At 54.3% G+C, this 20,636-nt stretch overlaps 1 protein-coding gene across 1 annotated transcript in view; it reads right to left on the minus strand.

Annotated features, from left to right (window-relative positions):
• MYH14 (myosin heavy chain 14) overlaps nucleotides 1–20,636 on the minus strand; it is a 117,532-nt gene that overhangs the window by 74,997 nt on the left and 21,899 nt on the right. The window contains exons 3-11 of the mRNA XM_017512533.2: nucleotides 14,824–14,980; nucleotides 13,000–13,027; nucleotides 12,760–12,862; nucleotides 11,927–11,950; nucleotides 10,457–10,549; nucleotides 9,727–9,790; nucleotides 7,301–7,399; nucleotides 5,882–6,022; nucleotides 343–438 (exon numbers count right to left, since the gene is read on the minus strand). Coding sequence (XP_017368022.2) covers nucleotides 343–438; nucleotides 5,882–6,022; nucleotides 7,301–7,399; nucleotides 9,727–9,790; nucleotides 10,457–10,549; nucleotides 11,927–11,950; nucleotides 12,760–12,862; nucleotides 13,000–13,027; nucleotides 14,824–14,980 — 805 coding nt within the window. The remainder of the gene's footprint in view (nucleotides 1–342; nucleotides 439–5,881; nucleotides 6,023–7,300; nucleotides 7,400–9,726; nucleotides 9,791–10,456; nucleotides 10,550–11,926; nucleotides 11,951–12,759; nucleotides 12,863–12,999; nucleotides 13,028–14,823; nucleotides 14,981–20,636) is intronic.

The following is a 20,636-nucleotide window of genomic DNA, read 5'->3' on the forward strand; positions in this document are numbered from 1 at the left end:
GGTGAGGGGAGGGTGAGGGGGTGCTGGGAGGGTGAAGAGGGTTTGGGGAGGGTAGGGGGGTACCGGGAGGGTGGGGGGTGCTGGGAGGGTGGGCTCCTGCCGCTCCCCTCTGTCATGCTGGTGTGGTTCACTTTCAGCAGAGCTCACACTTTTAGAATCAGGAAAAGAGTGGTTGATGTTATTTTGGCAGAGACTCAGCAAAGAGCAGGAAATCAGAGTGATCCTGGGTGGGAGACAGGTGTGGCTGCAAGGGGGATGCTCTCGACGTGGGACAAGAGTGCAGGAGGCTGGGTGCCACCTGGCGGGGGCTGGGGGTCTCGGGTGGGCAGGCAGGGGCAGCACCTGTGTTGTCGGGCATGGTGGCCTGATCGGTGTTCCGTTCTCTCTTCAGGACGATGTTGCTGAACTGGAGAACCGCTGAGACCATCCGCAGCATGGCTGGGGACGCAAGGACAGGGGTCACAGGAAAATGTTCTAAAGGTGATCGTGATGACAGATGCACCACTCTGTGAATGTACAAAACACTATCAAATCGCACAGTTTAAATAGGTGAATTGTGTGACATGTGAATTACCATCTCAAAGCTGTTCGATTTATTTTTTATGCTGAACACAAACAAGAATCGCAAATCTCCTTAGACCTGGAATTTCATTTCTTTTTATTTTGAGACAGAATCTCGCTCTGTCACGCAGGCTGGCGTGCAGTGGCGCAATCTCGGCTGACTGCAACCTCCACCTCCTGGGTTCAAGCGATTCTTCTGCCTCAGCTTCCCAAGTAGCTAGGACTACAGTCACGCACCAGCATGCCTGGCTAATTTGTGTATTCTTAGCAGAGATGGGGTTTCATCATATTGGCCAGGCTGGTCTCAAACTCCTGAACTCGTGATCCACCCACCTCAGCCTCCCAAAGTGCTGGGATTACAGGCCTGAGCCACCGCACCCAGCCATGAGCATTTCATTTCTGAGAACTGAACCTCCAGGTCTGTTCCTACAGGAGCACAAGAACCTACTTACAAGGATATTCACAGCAGTTTTTTTCTTTCTTTTTGACCCAGGGTCTCACTTTGTCACCCAGGCTGGAGTGCAGTGTCGTGATCTTGGCTCACTGCAACCTCCGCCTCCCAAGTTCAAGCAATTCTCCTGCCCTAGCCTCCTGAGTAGCTGGGACTACAGGCGTGCCACCACGCCCAGATACTTTCTGTCTTTTTAGTAGAGACAGGGTTTCACCATGTTGGCCAGGATGCTCTTGATCTCTTGACCTCGTCATCTGCCCACCTTGGCCTCCCAAAGTGCTGGGATTACAGGCATGAGCCACTGCGCCTGGCACCCAGCTAATTTTTTGTGTTCTTTGTAGAGATGGGGATTCATCATGTTGCCCAGGCTGGTCTCAAACTCCTGAGCTCGAGCAAGCTGGCTGCTTTGGCCTCTGAAAGTGCTGGGATTACAGGCTGAGCCACCACGCTGGCTTAGCATTTTTTTTAAATTGTTCCAATAGTAATGGAATGGAAACAACCTAAGGGTCTATTATTTAAACAAAGCCTTATACAGCTGCAAAAAGGACTGAGGTCCATCTATACATTATGAAACAGAGCTATGGCCGAAATGTACCAGTCAGTGGGACAGGGCAGTGGGGAGGGGTCCAGAGCACCCTTCCATGGGAGTGATGAGCTGAGTAATTTGTTTGTTCTTGGCTTTTTTGAGATGGGGTCTCATTCTGTCATCCAGCCTTGAGTACAGTGGTGCAATCACAGCTCACTGTAGCCTCCTACTCCTGGACATAAGCGATCCTCCCACCTCAGCCTCCCACGTAGCTGAACTACAGGTGTGCACCACCACACCTGGTTAATTTTTTTTTTTTTTAATTTTTAGTAGAGACAGGATCTCACCATATTGCCCAGGGTGGTTTCAAACCCCTGGCCTCAAGTGATTCTACCACCTTGGCCTCCCAAAGTGCTGGGATTACAGGAGTGAGCCAGTGATGAGCTGAGTATTTTTTTTTTTTTTTTTTTTTTGAGACGGAGTTTCGCTCTTGTTACCCAGGCTGGAGTGCAATGGCGCGATCTGGGCTCACTGCAACCTCCGCCTCCTGGGTTCAGGCAATTCCCCTGCCTCAGCCTCCTGAGTAGCTGGGATTACAGGCATGCACCACCATGCCCAGCTAATTTTTTGTAGTTTTAGTAGAGACGGAGTTTCACCGTGTTGACCAGGATGGTCTCGATCTCTTGACCTCGTGATCCACCCGCCTCAGCCTCCCAAAGTGCTGGGATTACAGGCTTGAGCCACCGCGCCCGGCCTTTTTTTTTTTTTTAAGATGGAGTTTCGCTCTTGTTGCCCAGGCTGGAGTGCAGTGGCGAGATCTCAGCTCACCACAACCTCTGCCTTCTGGGTTCAAGTGATTCTCCTACCTCGGCCTCCTGAGTAGCTGCAATTACAGGCATGTGTCATCATGTCCGGCTAATTTTTTTCTTTTTAGCAGAGATGGGGCTTCCGCTTTTTGGCCAGATTGGTCTCGAACTCCTGATCTCAGATGACCTGCCCACATCGGCCTCCTAAAGTGCTGGGATTACAGGTGTAAGCCACCGCGCACGGCCAGAACTTTTGAACCAATGGAGAAACCGATTCACATTTCTTATGACCGCAGTGATGTTGACAGCTGAACATCAGCCCTGGGGCTAAAGAATACCTCCTCTTATAGGAAAATAACATGTGTCTTTTCTTATGTTCCTAAAGTATTTCTAGAAGGAGACACAAGTAGCTTAGCAGTGGGAAACCCAGGCCAGGGAAGAGGGGGAGGCTTGGTTTTCTCAGTACGACCTTTAGCCATACTCAGGCTATGTCATTACATGGATAGGTTGCTGCAGAGTTTTTATTTCTGAATTACAAAAATCAGAGCTGCTGCCTGTGCCTGCCACGCAGCACGGCAGCTTCCAGGAGGGTCATATGAGCTCATGGTGTCAAGAGGCCAGGCGAGACCTACGGGGACAGGCCGGGAGGCCCAGGTCCCGGCTGCAGCCACAATCTGAATGTGTGTGTGCCAGCTGCCCAGCTGCGGAGTCATGCAGGCTGTGGAATTATGCAACCACGGTTGGGAAATCCGGCGTGGTGGGGGTGGTGGGGGCTGAGACGCTGTGTCAATAGGCCCCGAAAGGCGCGGCTGTTTGCAGCCTGGGTAGACAGCCAAGCGATGCTCCATTTCCAGCCCTTCCAATCCCGCCCTGGAGCCAACTACAGCTCCTGGGGCCTCCCACGGAGACCAGAGGAGAATCAGACCCAGAGGCTGCCCCAGCTCGCCCCGGACACACCTAAAGGTCTTTCTTTGGAGGGCTTGGTTAAAAGAACCATAGTTCATCCAAACAATGAAACATTACGCAGCCTCTGAAAAGACTGAGGTCGGCTGGGCACGGCGGCTCACACCTGGAATCCGAGCACTTTGGGAGGCCGAGGTGGGCGGATCACCTGAGGTCAGGAGTTTGAGACCAGCCTGACGAACATGGACAAACCCCGTCTCTACTAAAAATACAAAATTGGCCAGGTGCGGGGGCTTATGCCTGTAATCCCAGCTACTCAGGAGGCGGAGGCAGGAGAGTCACTTGAACCCGGGAGGTGGAAGTTGCCGTGAGCCGATATTGCACCATTGCACTCCATCCTGGGGAACAAGGGGGAAACTCCACCCCACCCCCCGCAAAAAAAAAAGACTGAGGTCCACCTATGTACTTGTTATGGGTTGAATTGTGTCTACACTGCCCCCTCCTTAAAAGGTATGCTGGGAATCTAAACCCCAGGACCTCAGAATGCGACGTCATTGGAAATAGGGTGATTACAGATGCCTGGAGTTAAGATAAAGTCACACCAGAATCGGGCAAGAGCCCAGGCGCGGTGGTTCACACCTGTAATCCTAGCACTTTGGGAGGCTGAGGTGGGAGGATCACTTGAGGTCAGAAGTTTGAGACCAGCCAGGCCAACATGGCGAAATCCCATGTCTACTAAAAATACAAAAAATTAGGTGGGTGTGGTGGTGGGTGCCTATGATCCCAGCTACTAGGGAGGCTGAGGCAGCAAAAGCAATTGAACCTGGGAGGTGGAAGTCGCAGTGAGCCGAGACTGTGCCACCGCACTCCGGCCTGGGCGACAGAGCGAGACTTTGTCTTAAAAAAAAAAAAAAAAGCATGGGAGGAGTGGGGATTCTGGACACAGATGCACACACAGGGAGCTGCCATGTGAACACAAAAGCAGAGATCGGGTGATGTGACTCTGAGCCGAAGAACACCAAAGATTCCCAGAAAAGCACCAGGAGCCAGAGGAGAAGCCTGGAGCCGACTCCCCCAGGGTGATCCGCCCCTGCTAATGCCTCCATCCCAGGCGTCCACCCTCCAGAACCATGAGGCGATGGATTTCCTGTTGTTTCAGGCACTAGGTCTGTGGTACCTTGTGAGCCTAAGCAAAGTAACGCCACCCTGAACAGAGCCGCTGTCAAAACATGCTGTTTGGTGAAAAAAGTGGGCGCAGGCTGGGTGCAGCGGCTCACGCCGGGAATCCCAGCACTTTGAGAGGCCAAGGCGGGCCAATCCCCTGAGGTCAGGAGTTCAAGACCAGCCTGGCCAACATGGTGAAACCCTGTCTCTACTAAGAATACGAAAATTAGCTGGGCATGGTGGCGCACGCCTGTAATCTCAGCTACTTGGGAGGCTGAGGCAGGAGAATCGCTTCAACCTAGGAGGCGGAGGTTGCAGTGAGCTGAGATGGCACCACTGCACTCCAGCCTGGGCAACAGAGCAAGATTCCGTCTCAAAAGAAAAAAAAAAAAGTGGGGCGGAGCATAGCACCCCAATATAGAGGTGATGAGCTGAGCATTTAACATCAACTAACCAGAGCTACGCAGCGTGGGCCAACCTGAGCGGCCCCGGGCCAGCGTCCTGAGCCTTCCGTGGACCCTCAGCAGCCTCCTTCTGGTCCCAGCCTCACCCTCTCCAGCGTGCCCCTCACATGGCCCCCGAGGGGTCTTCTTGCTCCCAGAGCTGACTTTGTCCAGACCCTGCCCCCAGCCCTCCCACAACTCCCCAGCACCCCAGGACAAAGTCCCAACCTCCTAGGCTGGCGTTTGAGGCTCCTGGCTCCTCTGCAGCTCCACCCCCACAAGGGTCAATCTCTGACATGCCACGCCTTCCCTGCCTCAGGGCCTTTGCACGGGCTCTTCCCTCTGCCAGGAACGCTCTCCCTCCACATCTCCAGTGCTCGTTCCCTCACCTCCTCAGGCCTTTGCTCCAACGTCCCCCTCTCCGTCCATCCTCCCCTGAGCCCCTGCTTAAAGCTGTGCCCCTCCCTCCCCTGTCCCCTGCCTTATCCTTCTCCATGGCACTCATGATCTTTTTTCTTTTTTCTGAGACAGAGTCTCACTGTGTTGCCCAGGCTGGAGTGCAGTGGTGCAATCTTGGCTCACTGCAACCTTCACCTCCCAGGTTCAAGCGATTCTCATGCCTCAGCCTCCTGAGTAGCTGGGATTACAGGCATGCGCCACCACACCCAGCTAATTTTTGTATTTTTAGTAGGAATGATGTTTCACCATGTCGGCCAGGCTGGTCTTGAACTCTTTATCTCAAGTGATCCACCCGCCTCGGCCTCCCAAAGTGCTGGGATTACAGGTGCGAACCACGGTGCCCGGCGCAAGGAGCCATGTGATTCCTTATTGACTTGGTTGGGGGCTCTTATTTTGTCAGCTTCCCCCAGGCAGAGATGTCTGTGAGTCTCATTCCCTGCTCTGGCCCAAGTACCTGCACCCAGTAGGTGCTCAATAAACACTTGAGCAAAGAGACCAGGGCACGAATGGCTAGGTCCCTGGCTGTCTCTGGCGTGCCCCGCCCCCGGCCTCCCTGGGGCTCACTTACAGATGATTTCCTCGTGGGTGAATCCCAAGACCCGCAGTGACTCCAGCGTCTCCTGGAAGAGTTCCCGCTCCTGGCCGGGAGAGGATGATGGCCCATTGGTCAGGAAGCGGTAGTGGGAGCAGGGCTCCAGGAGGAGGTCAGCTGCAGGGGCAATGAGAGGGGTCAAGGTCACGGGCAGGCCGTGGAGTCAGACTCACATCCGGGATTCATCGGTGGCAATCCCAAGACAAGCCACATCTGTTCTGTCAAGGGGGTGGGGGCCTTCACTCACAAGTGTGGTGGGAAGAGTCGGGGGTGGAGTGGGTGTTTAGCGCCCATGAGACCACCACTCACTCTCTCTTTTTTTTTTAAGAGACAGGGTCTTGCTCTGTTGCCCAGGCTGGAGTCCAGTGATGCAGTCATGCCTCACTGCAGCCTCAAACTCCTGGGCTCAAGCAATCCTCCCACCTCGGCCTCCCACGTAGCTGGGACTGCAGGTGCATGCCACCATGCCCAGCTAATTTTTATTATTATTATTTTTTATAGAGATGGGGTCTTGCTATGCTGCCCGGGCTGGACTTGAATTCCTGGGCTCAAGCAGTCCTCCTGCCTCAGCCTCCCAAAGTACTGGGATTGCAGGCGTGAGCCACCGCCCAGCCTGTACCACTCCTCTGTGCTCCCTGCACAGGGACTTTCGAGTCTCTAGAGGTGCCCAGAGCAGGCAGGGGCCACCGGTTGGCAGAAGCAGTGGGGCTAAAGGCCCGAGTCAGCACAGATCATGGGATGCAGGGGCCTGTGTCCAGGACATGCAGTCTCACAGGCTGCAGTGAGTGGGAACCTGGGTGAGGAGGGGCTACGTGGCCGCAGGAGCCCCCAGGAGGAAGGAGCCAGGAGAAGAGGGAAGCGCAGGGCAGTGCCAGCCGCTGCAAACAGGAGCCAAGGGCGCTTAGGCAGCCAGAGGGCAGGAGGAGCAGGGAGCAGGAACAGGAGGACCCGGGCAGGAGCTGTGGCCCAGGAGCCAGAGCAGAGGGGAGCAGGAGGCAGGCAGCAGGAGCCGAGAAGCCACACAAACCAGCGTCGTCAGGAACCAGGAGGAGCCTCAGCAAAGCCGGAGTCAGCGCGGAGTGAGGAGGAGCCGCGCGAGAGAGAAGCCCCGGAGCAGCTTCGGAAGCGAGTGTGAGCAGGAGCCACCAGGCGGGAGGGGCTGCGTGGCTGTGACAGCGGGCGCCAGCCAGGCCCGGGACAGAGCTGGAACCAGAGCGCAGCAGAACCCACCATGCGACGGAAGCCACGGCGCGGTGAGGGCCGGGGCTGCGAAGCCTCAGTGAAGTGGGTGCTTGACGGACACGAGTGCCCGCCCCCGCCGCTTGCTTCCTCCCCAGAGGGGCGCCCCACGAGAGACATAGTGCCCACCCTCTCCAGCTGCTGGGGTGCACTGACCTTTGAGCTGCTCTCCGGCGCCCCCTAGCAGCTGGTAGAAGATGTGGAAGCTGCACTCGTCCTTGGCCTGGCGGATGGCCCGCGACTTCTCCAGCAGGTCTGCACGCAGGGAGTCAAGGTGCTGGAGGGGAAGGGATGGCCCGACGCTGCCCCCTTCTCTCCTGTGGGGCAATGGAGTCGTTCATAGCCCAGGCTGGTGACTTTCCACTAACTGGATGAGCAGCCGTGCTCGTGACACTGAAGCACTCGTGCCTCAGTTTCCTCATCTGTTCAAGGCGCTGGTAAATAACATCTTTATGAGACCCTCCTCTCTCTCTCTCTCTCTCTCCTCTTTAGAGACAGGGTCTTGCTCTGTCTCTAAAAAACTCATTGATTCTGTAGGCGCGGTGGATCACGCTTGTAATCCCAGCACTTTGGGAGGCTGAGGTGGGCAGATCGCCTGTGGTCAGGAGTTCAAGACCAGCCTGGCCAACCTGGTGAAACCTCATCTCTACTAAAAATATTAAAATTAGCCAGGTGAGGTGGCAGGTGCCTGTAATCTCAGCTACTCGGGAGGCTGAGGCAGGAGAATGGCTTGAACCTGGGAGGCGGAGGCTGCAGTGAGCCAAGATCGCACCACTGCACTCCAGCCTAGGTGACAGAATGAGACTCAAAACCAATATAAAACAACAAGAAAACCCTCATCAACCGTGGATGAGTTGCTGTGAGGATAAGTGACTTATTGTATGTGAAGCACCCTGGACAATGCCTGGTTCAAAGCTACCCACGGGTGAGAATGTCTCCTGCCGTTAGCAGTCTCCCAGCCTCAGCTTCCCCATGCAGATACATCAGGTCCCACATCCAACTAGATTGTCACTCTGCACGCTCTCCCTTCTAAGAAAGTCACATGTCAAACTTACATATTAAAAGGTGGCAAGACTATTTTTTGGAGACAGGGTCTGGCTCTGTTGCCCCAGCTGGAGCGTAGTAGCACAATTACAGCTCACTGCAACCTCCGCCCCCCTGGCTCACGTGATGTTCCCGCCTCAGCCTGTAGGGTAGCTGGGACTACAGGTGTGTGCCACCACGCCTGGCTAATTTTTTTTCTTAATTTTTAGACAGAGTCTCACTCTGTCACCCAGGCTGGAGCACAGTGGCACAATCTTGGCACACTACAACCTCCGCCTCCCGGGATCAAGTGATTCTCCTGTCTCAGCCTCCTGAGTAGCTGGGATTACAGGTGTGTGCCACCACACCCAGCTGATTTTTGTGTTTTTAGTAGAGATGGGGTTTCACCATGTTGGTCTGGCTGGTCTCAAACTCCTGGACTCAAATGATCCACCTGCCTTGGTCTCCGAAATGCTGGGATTACAGGCCACCGTGCCTGGCCACTAATTCAGTCGTTAATTGCTAATAACAATGGCTTATCCTTGAGTGCCTGCTGTGTAGCAGGTGCTGCAGCCAAGCATTTCACTCACAAAATCCTCCAAACCCACTAGGGAAGGTTCTATGTTCCTTCACCTTCTTAGAGGGAGAAACTGAGGCAGGGAAAGGCCAAATCACGTGCCCAGGTCCACAGACTCTCGAAGTGGCAGAACTGGGATTTGAACCCAGGTTGGTACAATTTCTTGGCCCATTCTCTTAATTTCTGCACTCTGAGAGTGCCTGCGTTTTACCATTTAGTTTCCTTCCAACACTCATAGGCTGTCTGAGCGGAAAAGGGGGAGCACAGCCGGCCTGAGATGCTGCTCTGGAAAGGTCTGCTGGCCAGGGGGGCCCCTGGCTAATGTCTGGGCACCTGGATTTTGGGAGGGTCCCGGCATCCTCTAATGGGATGAGAGGGGTTCGCTGGGCTTAAATGATTTGTGCAAACCCTGTGGTTTACACTGATTACCTGCTTCCCTTCCAGGTGTGTGAATTTTGGTTTCTACTAAGGGCGTTAGGCGGGCAGGCATGCAGGGGAGGATGTGACCAGCCCCCAGTGAAACCCCTGGGTCTGAGTCTCTCTGCACTTCCCTGGGACAGCATTTCATACGTGTCGTCCCTCCTGGTGTCCTGTGTGCCTCTGCTGGAGAGAGTTCCAGGAGCCTGTGCCTGGGGACGTGGCCCCAGGTGCCTTTTCTCTTTGCTGGCACTGCTCTATGTCATTTCACTGTCATGGGTCACCATGAGTGCCACTGCAGGCTGAGTGCTGGGACTCCCCTTCTGCCTGAACCAGGGGGACCCGAACCCACCACCCTATAGCAAGGCTGTGCTGGCCTCGTACACACCGGAAGTCCGAAGACCAGAAGTCCCGCCCTCCCCCTCCTCATGCAGATACTGCCTGGGTATGGGGTCCCATCTGAGCAGCAGGGAGGGGTCCCTGCGGTGGGAGGGGCTTCCTATACGCAGTGCTGTCTGAAAGGCCGCCCCCTTGGCCGCCACCCCCACAGGCTGTGAGAGGATACAGGTCTCAATGTTGGCGCCCACGATGTACCCGGCAACGTCGAAGTTGATGCGGATGAATTTGCCCTGGGAGAGACCGAGGTGGGTGGGCTTCAGCGGAGGGTCCCCTTCCCTTCCCCACTCAGACCTGAAGAGCAGCCCAGACCCCACACCCACTGCTCCCAGAGCTGGGGCTGCCTCCCCACATCCTCGCTCCCTCTGCCTGAACCCCATCCTGTGGTGAGTCCTGGTGAGGGGCTCCTTGAGAATTCAAGGTCCGGGCTCCTTTGACTTCTTTCCCCAGACCCCCAGTCCCCAGCTGCTCCTCCCTCAAACCCAGGGGTCCAGGCCCCCAGCCTCTCCTCCCTCAGACTCAAAAGTCCAGGCCCCCGGCCCCTCCTCCATCGGACCCAAGGGTCCAGGCCCCCAGCCCCTCCCTTCTCAGATCCAGGGGTCTGGGCCCCAGCTCCTCCTACCTCAGACTCAAGAGTCCAGGCCCCCAGCCCCTCCTCCCTCAGACCTAAGGGTCAGTGCCCCCAGCCCGTCCTCCCTCAGACCCAGGAGTCCAGGCCCCCAGCCCCTCCTCCCTCAGACCCAGGGATCGGGGCCCCAGCCTCTCCTCACTCAGGCTCAAGTCCAGGTCCCCCGCCCCTCCTCCCTCAACACCCACATGTCTTTCCCCCGAAGCCCATCCCCCAGGTTCCCAGCTCCTGTATCCCTGACACAGTCACACTGCCCACTCCTGGCACTCACAAATCGGGAGGAGTTGTCATTCTTCACTGTCTTGGCATTGCCGAAAGCCTCTAGGATGGGGTTGGCCTGAAGCAGCTGCCGCTCCAGCTCACCCTGCCGGGCACAGGAGATGATGCATGAGGTCAGTGAGAACGGGGCAGGCCAGGGCAGCCCAGCTCGGGCTGTGTCTCAGCTGGCTGAGCATCTGTGTGTGAGGGCCCTTTGTGTATCTGGGCGTGTGCCCACTTCCTGTATCCGCGTCTTGCCCATCTGTCTATTGTGAGGGGAACGGGGAAGCATCTCCAAGACATATTGTTAAGTGGAAACCAAACCAAACCAAGCCAAACAAAAAAACAAGTTGCAGAACAACGTCTACAATGTTATCCCATTCATAAAAAATGAATTAAGGAAGAAACACCACAAAACAAGACTCTTAAATCTACAGATAGATACATGTTGGTAAACATATGCAGAAAGGTCTGCAAGGATGCACACCAAACTGCCAACAGTGTAAGTCCCTCCAAGGAAGGGGAGTGAGGGGACGAAAGAGGAATTTCATTTCATCTGACTTGTTACTGTTACAATGAACACGTACGCATGTGTTGCTTGTAGAATTTCTGGAGTGCAGTGGCACGGTCATAACTCATGGCAGCCTCAAATTCCTGGGCTCAAGAAATCCTCCCACCTCAGCCTCCTCAGTAGCTGAGACAACAGGCATGTGCCACCATGCCCAGCTAATTTTTAGCAGAAATGGGGTCTCACTCTGTTACCCAGCCTGGTCTTGAACTCCTGGCCTCAAGCAGTCCTCCCACTTCACCTTCCAAAGTGCTGGGATTACAGGCTTGAGCCACCAAACCCAGGCTAGAATTTTTCACTAAGGCAAGGATCTGTACCACCTGTGTAAAGTACTTCAAGCAGTCTGGCACATCATCGGCCTTTAAAAAATAGTGGGTTCCTAGCCCCACCAGGCTACCCCATGGGAGGAACCCTACTCCAAACTTCCTCCAGCCCCTCAGTGTCAGAGCCTGGCACATAGTAGGTGCCTCATAAATGGCAGCCTGTGTGTGTCTTCTCTCAGTCCATGTCTTGCTTGTGTTAAGATGAAATGATCTAGCTAGGTGGATGCTTCGTCTAATGAAAAAAAGATACACAAAGTGAAGGGCACGTGGCTTGGCACACAGAACAACACAGGACATGCATGTATTTCCCTGACTGCACCGTCGGCTCACAGCGTCTGTGGGCCCCGGCTGGACGTGTTTAGTAGATCAGCAGTAAGTGGCAGTTTTGTTCTCCGGATTGTTTCATGTCGGTATCTGTGGCCGTGTGCACACACTCAGCAGGGCCGCCACGAATAGCAGTGGGTGGGGGTGGGGGGTCCCTGGCGGGTGGGACCACTGCTGTCTTGGGCCCTGTCTACCAGGAAGACCATGCACTGGGTGTCTGGGAAGGCATTAGTGATGGCAAGACTCGAGGTGATTCCCTGCTACTCACATAAGACATGGTGCTGGCGGAGGCCTGAGGAAGTCACGGGACACGAGACACGGACCAGGACACAGCACATGGAACATGGACAGACACACAGGTGAACGGGTGATCTCAGGTGATGGCATGGGGGGGGGGGGGGGGGGGGGGGGGGGGACCGGGGAAACCGGGCATGTGGCGTAGGGTGGCCTGGGGGACCACACACCTGGCTTTGAATCCCACTCTGCCTCCTTTATAAAAATAAAAATTGTTATTGAGATGGCATCTCACTGTGTTGCCCAGGCTGGTCTTGAACTCCGGGGCTCGGGCAATCCTCCAGCCTCGGCCTCCCAAAGTGCTGGGATTACAGGCGTGCGCCACTGCACCGGGCCCCACTCTACCTCTTCCTGGATACGTGACCCACAGCTGACTCACCCTCCCATGCCTGGGCTCTTCATCTTCAACGCGGGAAAGCAGCACCCACCCCACCCGAGGGGTAAGTAAGGGAGTGTGACGGCAGGGCTTGGAACAGGCTTGTGGGGGTGGGACCACGTAACGTTCACTTAGACGACAAACCCGGGCATCACGGTCACCTAAAATCAGGCTTGACATGGTAGGTGCTCAGAAAATAAAGCACCTACTAAGTGCCAGGAGCCATTCCGAGAGCCAGTGAGACCAAGACTGGCCCTCACCTCTCTTGTGTTCCCCTGACTCTGCTTCCAGCCCCACCCAGGGCACACAGTAGGTGCTCAGATGGCATAGGCATCCAGAAGGTCCTCCATGAGGGGAAGAGGGAAAGCCCAAGATGGAAGGGGCAATGGTGCGGCTGGGCCCAGGGTGGGTCCCAAGGCCAGGTTGCTTACGGGGACGCCCGGCTCCTTTCTGCCCTTTGGCGACGACGCCACATGGGCGAGGTACTGGATGACCTTCTTGGTGTTTTCTGTCTTCCCAGCTCCAGACTCTCCACTGTGGGGACAACAAGGGGAAGCAAACGGGGTTGGCAGTGACCTCAGGCAAGCTCCCCACCTGCCCTTCCCACTCCAAACACAGCCACACCCCACCCGGACCCCTCCTCCTCCAGGAAGTCCTTCCAGATTACTCACGTGCAGAGAATGGACTGGTCCTCACGATCTGTAGAGGAGAGAGTGGGGAAATATGTCATGTGAGAGAGTCTCAAGCAGGGCCCTCTGGTCCCTTACACTCACCACTGCCTTTTTAAAATTATTCCCAAGACATAAGAAAAAGCTTGGGTCTTAAGGTGTAGCATTCCTGGAGTCCAATTCCCCACCCAGCTAGGCCCTGTTTGCTGTGCGACCCAGGGAAAACAGCTGTCCCTCTCAGGGCCTTTGTTTCCTCACCTGTAAAATGGAGATAGACTCCCTCAATTGAACAGAATGTGATTCACTCAACAACCTCAAGGTGAGACCCTACTGTGTGTGCCGCCTCATGCTGGGCATGTGAGATTCAAAGACGGAGCAAGGTCCCGTGATATCAGATATCTACCCCAGTGCCTGCGCTGGGACTAACACAGCCATTCCACAATTGCTTGCTGACCACCAACTGAGCGCCAGGCATGAAGGGGAGCTGGGAACTGGCAGGGTGTGTGCCCCTGCAGAGCTTCCACTTAAGATGGGGACAAAAAACTACAATCAAATAGCAATTAGAAGGAAACTGAATCAGTAATAGAATAAAGCCGTGGTTCTTTTTTTTTTCCTTTTCAAATGGAGTCTCGCTCTGTCGCCAGTCTGGAGGGCAGTGGCGCGATCTTGGCTCACTGCAACCTCCGCCTCCCAGGTGCAAGCGATTCTCCTGCCTCAGCCTCCCAAGTAGCTGGGATTACAGGCACACACCACCACGCCCGGCTAATTTTTGTATTTTTAGTAGAGACTGGATTTCACCAGGATAGTCTCGATCTCCTGACCTCTTGATCCGCCCACCTTGGCCTCCCAAAGTGCTGGGATTACAGGTGTGAGCCACTGTGCCCAGCTAAAGCAGTGGTTCTTAAATGGGGTCAGTTATGTCCTCCACTCCTGACAGGGGACATCTGGCAACTTCTGGAGACATTTTTGGCTGGTACACCAAGAGAGGGGAGTTCCATGGGCACTGAGAGGGCAGAGGCCAGGGGCGCTGTTAAACATCCTAGAATTCCCCACGACGAAGAATCAACCCGCCCCAAATGTCAATAGAGCCAGGATTCCAAAACCCTGGTGTTAGGTAATAAGAACTGACTTGGGGGAAGAAGCCCAGAAGGCTTCTCAGAGGAGGTGGCATTTCAGGCAGAGGGCACAGCCAGGGGAAAAGTTCAGAGTTAGGGATGTTTGAGAGACAGGCCAGTGAGGCTGGGGATGGGGTAGAGATGGCAAGTGGTACAGATGGGTTTTAAAGCCATGATCAGGCCAGGCGTAGTGGCTCATACCTGTAATCCCAGCACTTTGGGAGGCTGAGGTGGGCAGATCACCTGAGGTCAGGAGTTTGAAACCAGCCTAGCCAACATGGTGAAACCCTGTCTATACTAAAAATACCAAAATTAGCCTGGCATGGTGGCACACGCCTGTAATCCCAGCTACTCGGGGGGCAGAGGCGGGAGAATCGCTTGAACCCAGGAGGTGGAGGTTACAGTGAGCTGAGATGGTGCCACTGCACTCCAGTCTGAGTGACAGAGGGAGAGTCTGTCTCAAAAATAAATGAATGAATGAATGAATGAATGAACAAATGAGAGGGTGCGCATAGAGACAGGTAAAGAGACTCTAGGACCTAGCACCTCACCCATTCAGGGCTCTACTTGTGTTCCCTCCCACCCCCTAAGAAGCCCCATAGAGGCTGAAGTCCCCAAGCTGTCATTTGACCTGACTCTGGCTTCCAGCATCCCCAGGCTAAGCCCCAGTTGAAGAGCGGCCTCTTGGCTGACAGCCCTGACCAGCACTCACCCTGCAGCATGCTCCGATAGGCCCCCTCGGTCACTGCATACACGTGGGGCGGCACCTCGTGGCGCTTCTTGCCCCGGTACATCTCCACAATGGCTTCTGTGTAGATGGGAAGCTGCTTGTACGGGTTGATGACCACACAGAAAAGGCCAGAGTATGTCTGCAGTGGGGGAGAGGGGAGAGGGTTTCAGATGCCTGCCCACAGCCTGGAAGGCATCATGGGGCCGTTGGGCAGGTCGTGCACTGTACAAGGGCATCTGTACGTGGTATGTCTACACCATAGCAATGCAGCTTTGAGTGTTTGTTATGAGCATTTTCAGGCTGATGGTCGCAAAGAATCTTTCCAAATTGCACAAAGGCACTGTCTGGGAGAGGATTTGCCCTGAGAGGGAACAAGGCCTTCTCGGCCAGCCAGACTTGGGTCACAGCCTGTGGCTGCCTGGACTTGCACATAGGAAATAGCCGTGTCCGAGGCAGCCCGCTGAGGCACTCTTTGTTGCAGCAAAAGACTGGAAGCGACCCGAATGCACCTTCGTACAGTGGATTCCTACAAATCTCTTGTGCATAGACGTGGGACTAACTTCAAATCGATATCAAGTTAAAGGAGGCGAGTTGAGGACTGCGTGAAGAGCTACCATTTGCATTAGAAAGGGAAGTGGTCAGGTTCATGGCTCACGTCTGTAATCCCAGCACTGTGGGAGGCTGAGGCGGGCAGATCACCCGGGGTCAGGAGTTCGAGACCAGCCTGACTAACATGGTGAAACCCCGTCTCAACTAAAAATACAAAAAATAAGCCGGGCGTGGTTGTGTATGCCTGTAATCTCAGCTACTCAGGAGGCCGAGGCTGGAGAATCGCTTGAACCCTGGAAGCGGAGGGTGCAGTGAGCTGAGATCATGCCATTGCACTCCAGCTTGGGCGATAAGAGCAAAACTCTGTCTCAAAAAAGAGAACGGGTGGAAGAGAGCTCTTTTTATATATTCACTTGAATATGCATGGAATATCTCTGGAAGGATGTTTGTGGCATCCGCAGTAACTGAGATGCAACAGAAACATACCTGTGGTTCTTAGTGATAAATAATAGACACGTAACAGTCCTGCTGACGTGACCGTGCCTAGTCTTTTTGCATTTTTTCTGAGACAGGGTCTTACTCTGTCACCCAGGCTGGAGTGCAGTCATACAATCATGACTCACTGTACCCCAACCTCTTAGACTCAAGGAATCCTCCCACCCCAGCCTCTCGAGTAGCTGGGATCACAAGTGTATGTCAACTCACTAGGCTAATTTTTCTTATTTTTAGTAGAGTCAGAGTCTCACTATGTTGCCCAGGCTGGTCTCTAACTCCTGGGCTCAACTAATTCTCCCACCTCAGCCTCCCAAAGTGCTGGGATTACAGGCATGAGTCACCGTGCCAGGCCAGCGGGACATTCTTCTTGGAGGAAATGCTATATTTCAGGTTTCAGGTGTGTGAAAATAAAGATGCAGTCGTTTTTTTGTTTTGTTTTTTTTTTTTTTGAGACGGAGTTTCGCTCTTGTTACCCAGGCTGGAGTGCAATGGCGCGATCTCGGCTCACTGCAACCTCCGCCTCCTGGGTTCAGGCAATTCTCCTGCCTCAGCCTCCTGAGTGGCTGGAATTACAGGCACGCGCCACCATGCCCAGCTGATTTTTTGTAGTTTTAGTAGAGACGGGGTTTCACCGTGTTGACCAGGATGGTCTCGATCTCTTGACCTCGTGATCCACCCGCCTCAGCCTCCCAAAGTGCTAGGATTACAAGCGTGAGCCACCGTGCCCGGACTTTTTTTTTTTTTTAAGACAGGGTCTGGCTCTGTCACCTAGATTGGAGTGCAGTGGCGTGATCTCAGCTCACTGCAACATCCGCCTCCTGGACCCAAGCAATTCTCCCACCTCAGCCCCCCGAGTAGCTGGGACCACATGCGCACACCATCACACCCAGCTACTTTTTTTACTTTTTGTAAAAACGGGGTCCCTCTATGTTGCCCAGGTTGGTCTCGAACTCCTGATCTCAAGTGATCTGCCCACCTCGGCCTCCCAAAGTGCTGGGATTACAGGTGTGAGTCACCACACCCGGCCTCAGGACTCTGTAACAGTTTAAGAACAAGTCCAGCTCACAGGGGTATCACATAGCAAGAGGGATTTGACAGTCACAGAAGCAGTTAGATATAGCTAGAGAGCTAGTTAGCCACTTAGCTAAACCAGCCAGAGCTAACTAGCCAAGCTAGCTAGAGTTAGCTAGCTAAACCAGTCAGAGAATTAGCTGCTTAGTGGCTTAACTAGTTAGCTACCCTGGGCTTGTCACTCCGACTTTGAAGCCACCCAGGATTCAAATCCAGATGTGTTTTGTAACTGTGCGTGATCAAGTTGGGGAACCTACTTTGCTAGTTACTCAGCTGGCTGGTGTCTAAGCTGGTTAGCAGCAGGACCGTCTTTTTCTTTTATTTTTTTAGAAACAGGATCTCACTCTGTCACCCAGGCTGGAGTGCAGTGGCATGAACACAGCTCACTGCAGCCTCTGCCTCCTGGGCTCAAGCAGTCCTCCCACCTCAGCCTCCCAAGCAGATGGGACCACAGGTATGCTCTACCACACCTGGCCAATTTCTTGAATTTTTACTTTTTGTAGAGATCAGGTCTCACCATGTTGCCCAGGCTGGTCTTGAACCCCTGGGCTGAAGCGATCCTCCCACCTTGGCATCTCAAACTGCTGGGATTACAGGCATAAACCACTGCGTCCGGCCAGCAGGACTGTTTTAAGCTCCCAGGACGCTTGAACTTATTCAAGCAGCGTAGGGTGTGGCCACCATAGGCTGCCCAGTCCCAGGTGCCAACCTTCTAACGGTGGGAGGGTGGGTGGCCGGCGAGGAGCAGAACAACCGGTTTGGTGGGTGTCTGCCCTCCCCGCCTGAAGCTCCCAGCTCTCAGAGGGTGGGGCGGCCGGACCACATTCCCTGGGAGGGTATCTCATGGCTGCCGGCGCCCCGGCCCCCACTTCTGGCTGGTGGAGGAGCCCACTCCCCAGGCCACCCTCCCATCCCAGCCCCTCCTGCCAGCCACACCTTGTTTCCAGGGCGACACCCTGGGAACGGAAACCTGAGCTGATCAACAAGGCTGGGGGCAAAGAACGGAGGCTGGTGTACCCCGAGAGGGTGGGAGATGGCTGGCGAAGCCCGGCTGGAAGGGTCAGGAGTGGCTGCTCCAGCCCTCCGGGCTCTGAAGACAGACCTGCCCCCACCCCCCTCAGCCTGGTGACTTTCACCATAGTGTCAGTTTCCTCCTTGGGAAACCGAGGCCAACACTCCCTACCTCATTACAAAGGCTGCAGGCATTAGGGGCGATCACAGATAAAAACCAGCCAGGCCAAGGCGGGGCCATGCAGCACACGCCAGATATGGGTCTTGAGACTCTTACGTTACCCATCCTACCTGGGAGCCCTGGGCTAACTCAGACTTTTTTGGTGGGGGTAGGGGTGGGACAGGGTCTGGCTCTGGTCCGGGCTGGAGTACGGTGGCGCCAAGCCGGCTCGCTGCAGCCTCAAACTCCCAGGCTCATTGCTCAGACTTTGAAGCCATCCAGGGTTCAAATTCAGATGCAGCGTTTTCTAGCTGTGTGTGACTCTGCAGAAAGGACTTGTCCTCTCTAAAGCTCAGTTTCCAGCCCTGGAGAATGAGGCTTTTACCCCATCACCTAGAAGTGTTGCGAGAGTGAAATCGCATAATGCATCTTTCGGTGTTTCTCAGACCAGGGCGTTCTACAAAGGGGTTCCTTCCCTGCCCCAAGCGACCCAGGAAAGGGACTGAGACTCTTAGCAACTCAAAGCCAACCAGCCTGTTAGTGGCAGAAACTGGGTTTCTGGAGCCCTGGATGTCTCACTTTCCACTGGGCAACACCACCTTCCCCACCATCAGTTGGTCAGTCAGCAAACATGTATTACACACAGGTCTTAAACAGGACAGAGTTTGAATCACACCTCTGACATTTTCAGGACAGGGGCCTTGAGCAAGCAAACTTTCAGGGTCTCACTGTCTTTAGCTAATGGAGACAGAAACAGTGCTTCCCGCATGAGGTGGCTGGGAGCCATCCACAAGTTCACATGGCATGCAGAGGGTTTAACGTGAACCCCAGCTTTTTCTCCCAGCACTTTGGGAGGCCACATGAACCCTACCCATTTTTCTCCCAGCACTTTGGGAGGCCCAGACAAGAGGATCACTTGAGTCCAGGAGACCAGCCTGGGTAACATAGTGAGACACTGTCTCTACAACGCATTAAAAAATTAGCCAGGCATGGTGGTATGTGCCTGTAGTCCCAGCTACTCAGGGGGCTGAGGCCACAGGAGGATCACTTGAGCCCAGGAGGCTGAGCTGAAGTGAGTTGTGAGCATGCCACTGCACTCCAGCCTGGGTGACAGAGCAAGGCTATGTCTAAAACAAACAAAATTAAAAACAGAACATGGACCTTGAAACACTGCATGCTCAATATTTTAGCCATATCAGCTTCTGTTGGGCCAATGGCTTCCCCTCTCCAAACTGTAGGAAAAAGAGGTTGATAATCCCTACCTCACAGCCTGATGTGGATGGGGAGGTGGTCAACAAGATCATATTGGAAAGAAATTTAAAATAGCAGCCAGTAGAGAAAACAGGTACTCACTAAGTGCTAATGATCCTTATTAAGGCCCAATTTGCTCCCTATCTGGAATTCTAGAATTTTCTCTCTCGCTTTGATTTCTTAGGCCCCAAAAGTCTGGCTCCCTGACCACTACCTTAGCTCAGGCCCTACCACTTTTTCTCTTGAACTTTCTGAATAATCTTCCTAGTGCAGTGGCTAGGACCTGGGGTCTGCAGTCACAATGACCTGGGTTCAAGTCCTAGCTTAGCTGGTTCCCAGTTGTGGGGCTTATGTCCAAATCCTGTCCCCCATTTTGAGGCTCAGAGTGGGGATGACATCAGATACCTTGAAAGGTTGCTGAGAGGGCTCAGAGTAGTTATTAAAAGACAGAGTGGCCGGGCACAGTGGCTCACCCCTGTAATCCCAGCACTTTGGGAGGCTGAGGTGGGTGGATCACTTGAGCTCAGGAGTTCAAGACCAGCCTTGCCAACATGGTGAAACCCATCTCTACTAAAAATACAAAAATTAGCTGGGCGTGGTGGTGGGTGCCTGTAATCCCAGCTACTCAGGAGACTGAGTTAGGAGAATCACTTGAAGGCAGAGGACGCAGTGAGCCAAGATCACATTGCTGCACTCCAGCCTGGTAAAAGGCAACGAGTGGACCCATGTTTTGGATGTCATCCTGATGTCTGTGGCCTTGGGTGAGATGTAGGGGAGTGGATCAGGTAGGGGCCTCTTTCCCAGGGCTAGTAAATGTGTGTGAGGATTTGGAAAGAGCCAGTGCAGACTGGAGAAGACAGCAACCCCACGCAGGGTCCGATAGCCCTCGATTCAAATTCCACACCTGCCACTGCAAGCTGAGGGGCCCTGAGCCAGCCACTGCTCATCTCAGAGCCTCGGTCTCTAGGTGGGTGTAAGACTTCCTACAAATATTCTAATCTAGCCGGGCACAGTGGCTCACACCTGTAATCCCAGAACTTTGGGAGGCCAAGGCGGGTGGATCACGAGGTCAGGCGTTCAAGACCAGTCTGCCCAACGTGGTGAAACCCCGTCTCTACTAAAAACTACAAAAATTAGCTGGGCACAGTGGCACGTGCCTGTAATCCCAGCTACCTAGGAGGCTGAGGCAGGAGAATCGCTTGAACCTGGGCAGCAGAGGTTGCAGTGAGCTGAGATTGCGCCACTGCACTCCAGCCTG

Source organism: Cebus imitator, unplaced genomic scaffold (genome assembly GCF_001604975.1).
Source record: "Cebus imitator isolate Cc_AM_T3 unplaced genomic scaffold, Cebus_imitator-1.0 Scaffold473, whole genome shotgun sequence".
NCBI classification, from domain to species: Eukaryota; Metazoa; Chordata; class Mammalia; order Primates; family Cebidae; genus Cebus; species Cebus imitator.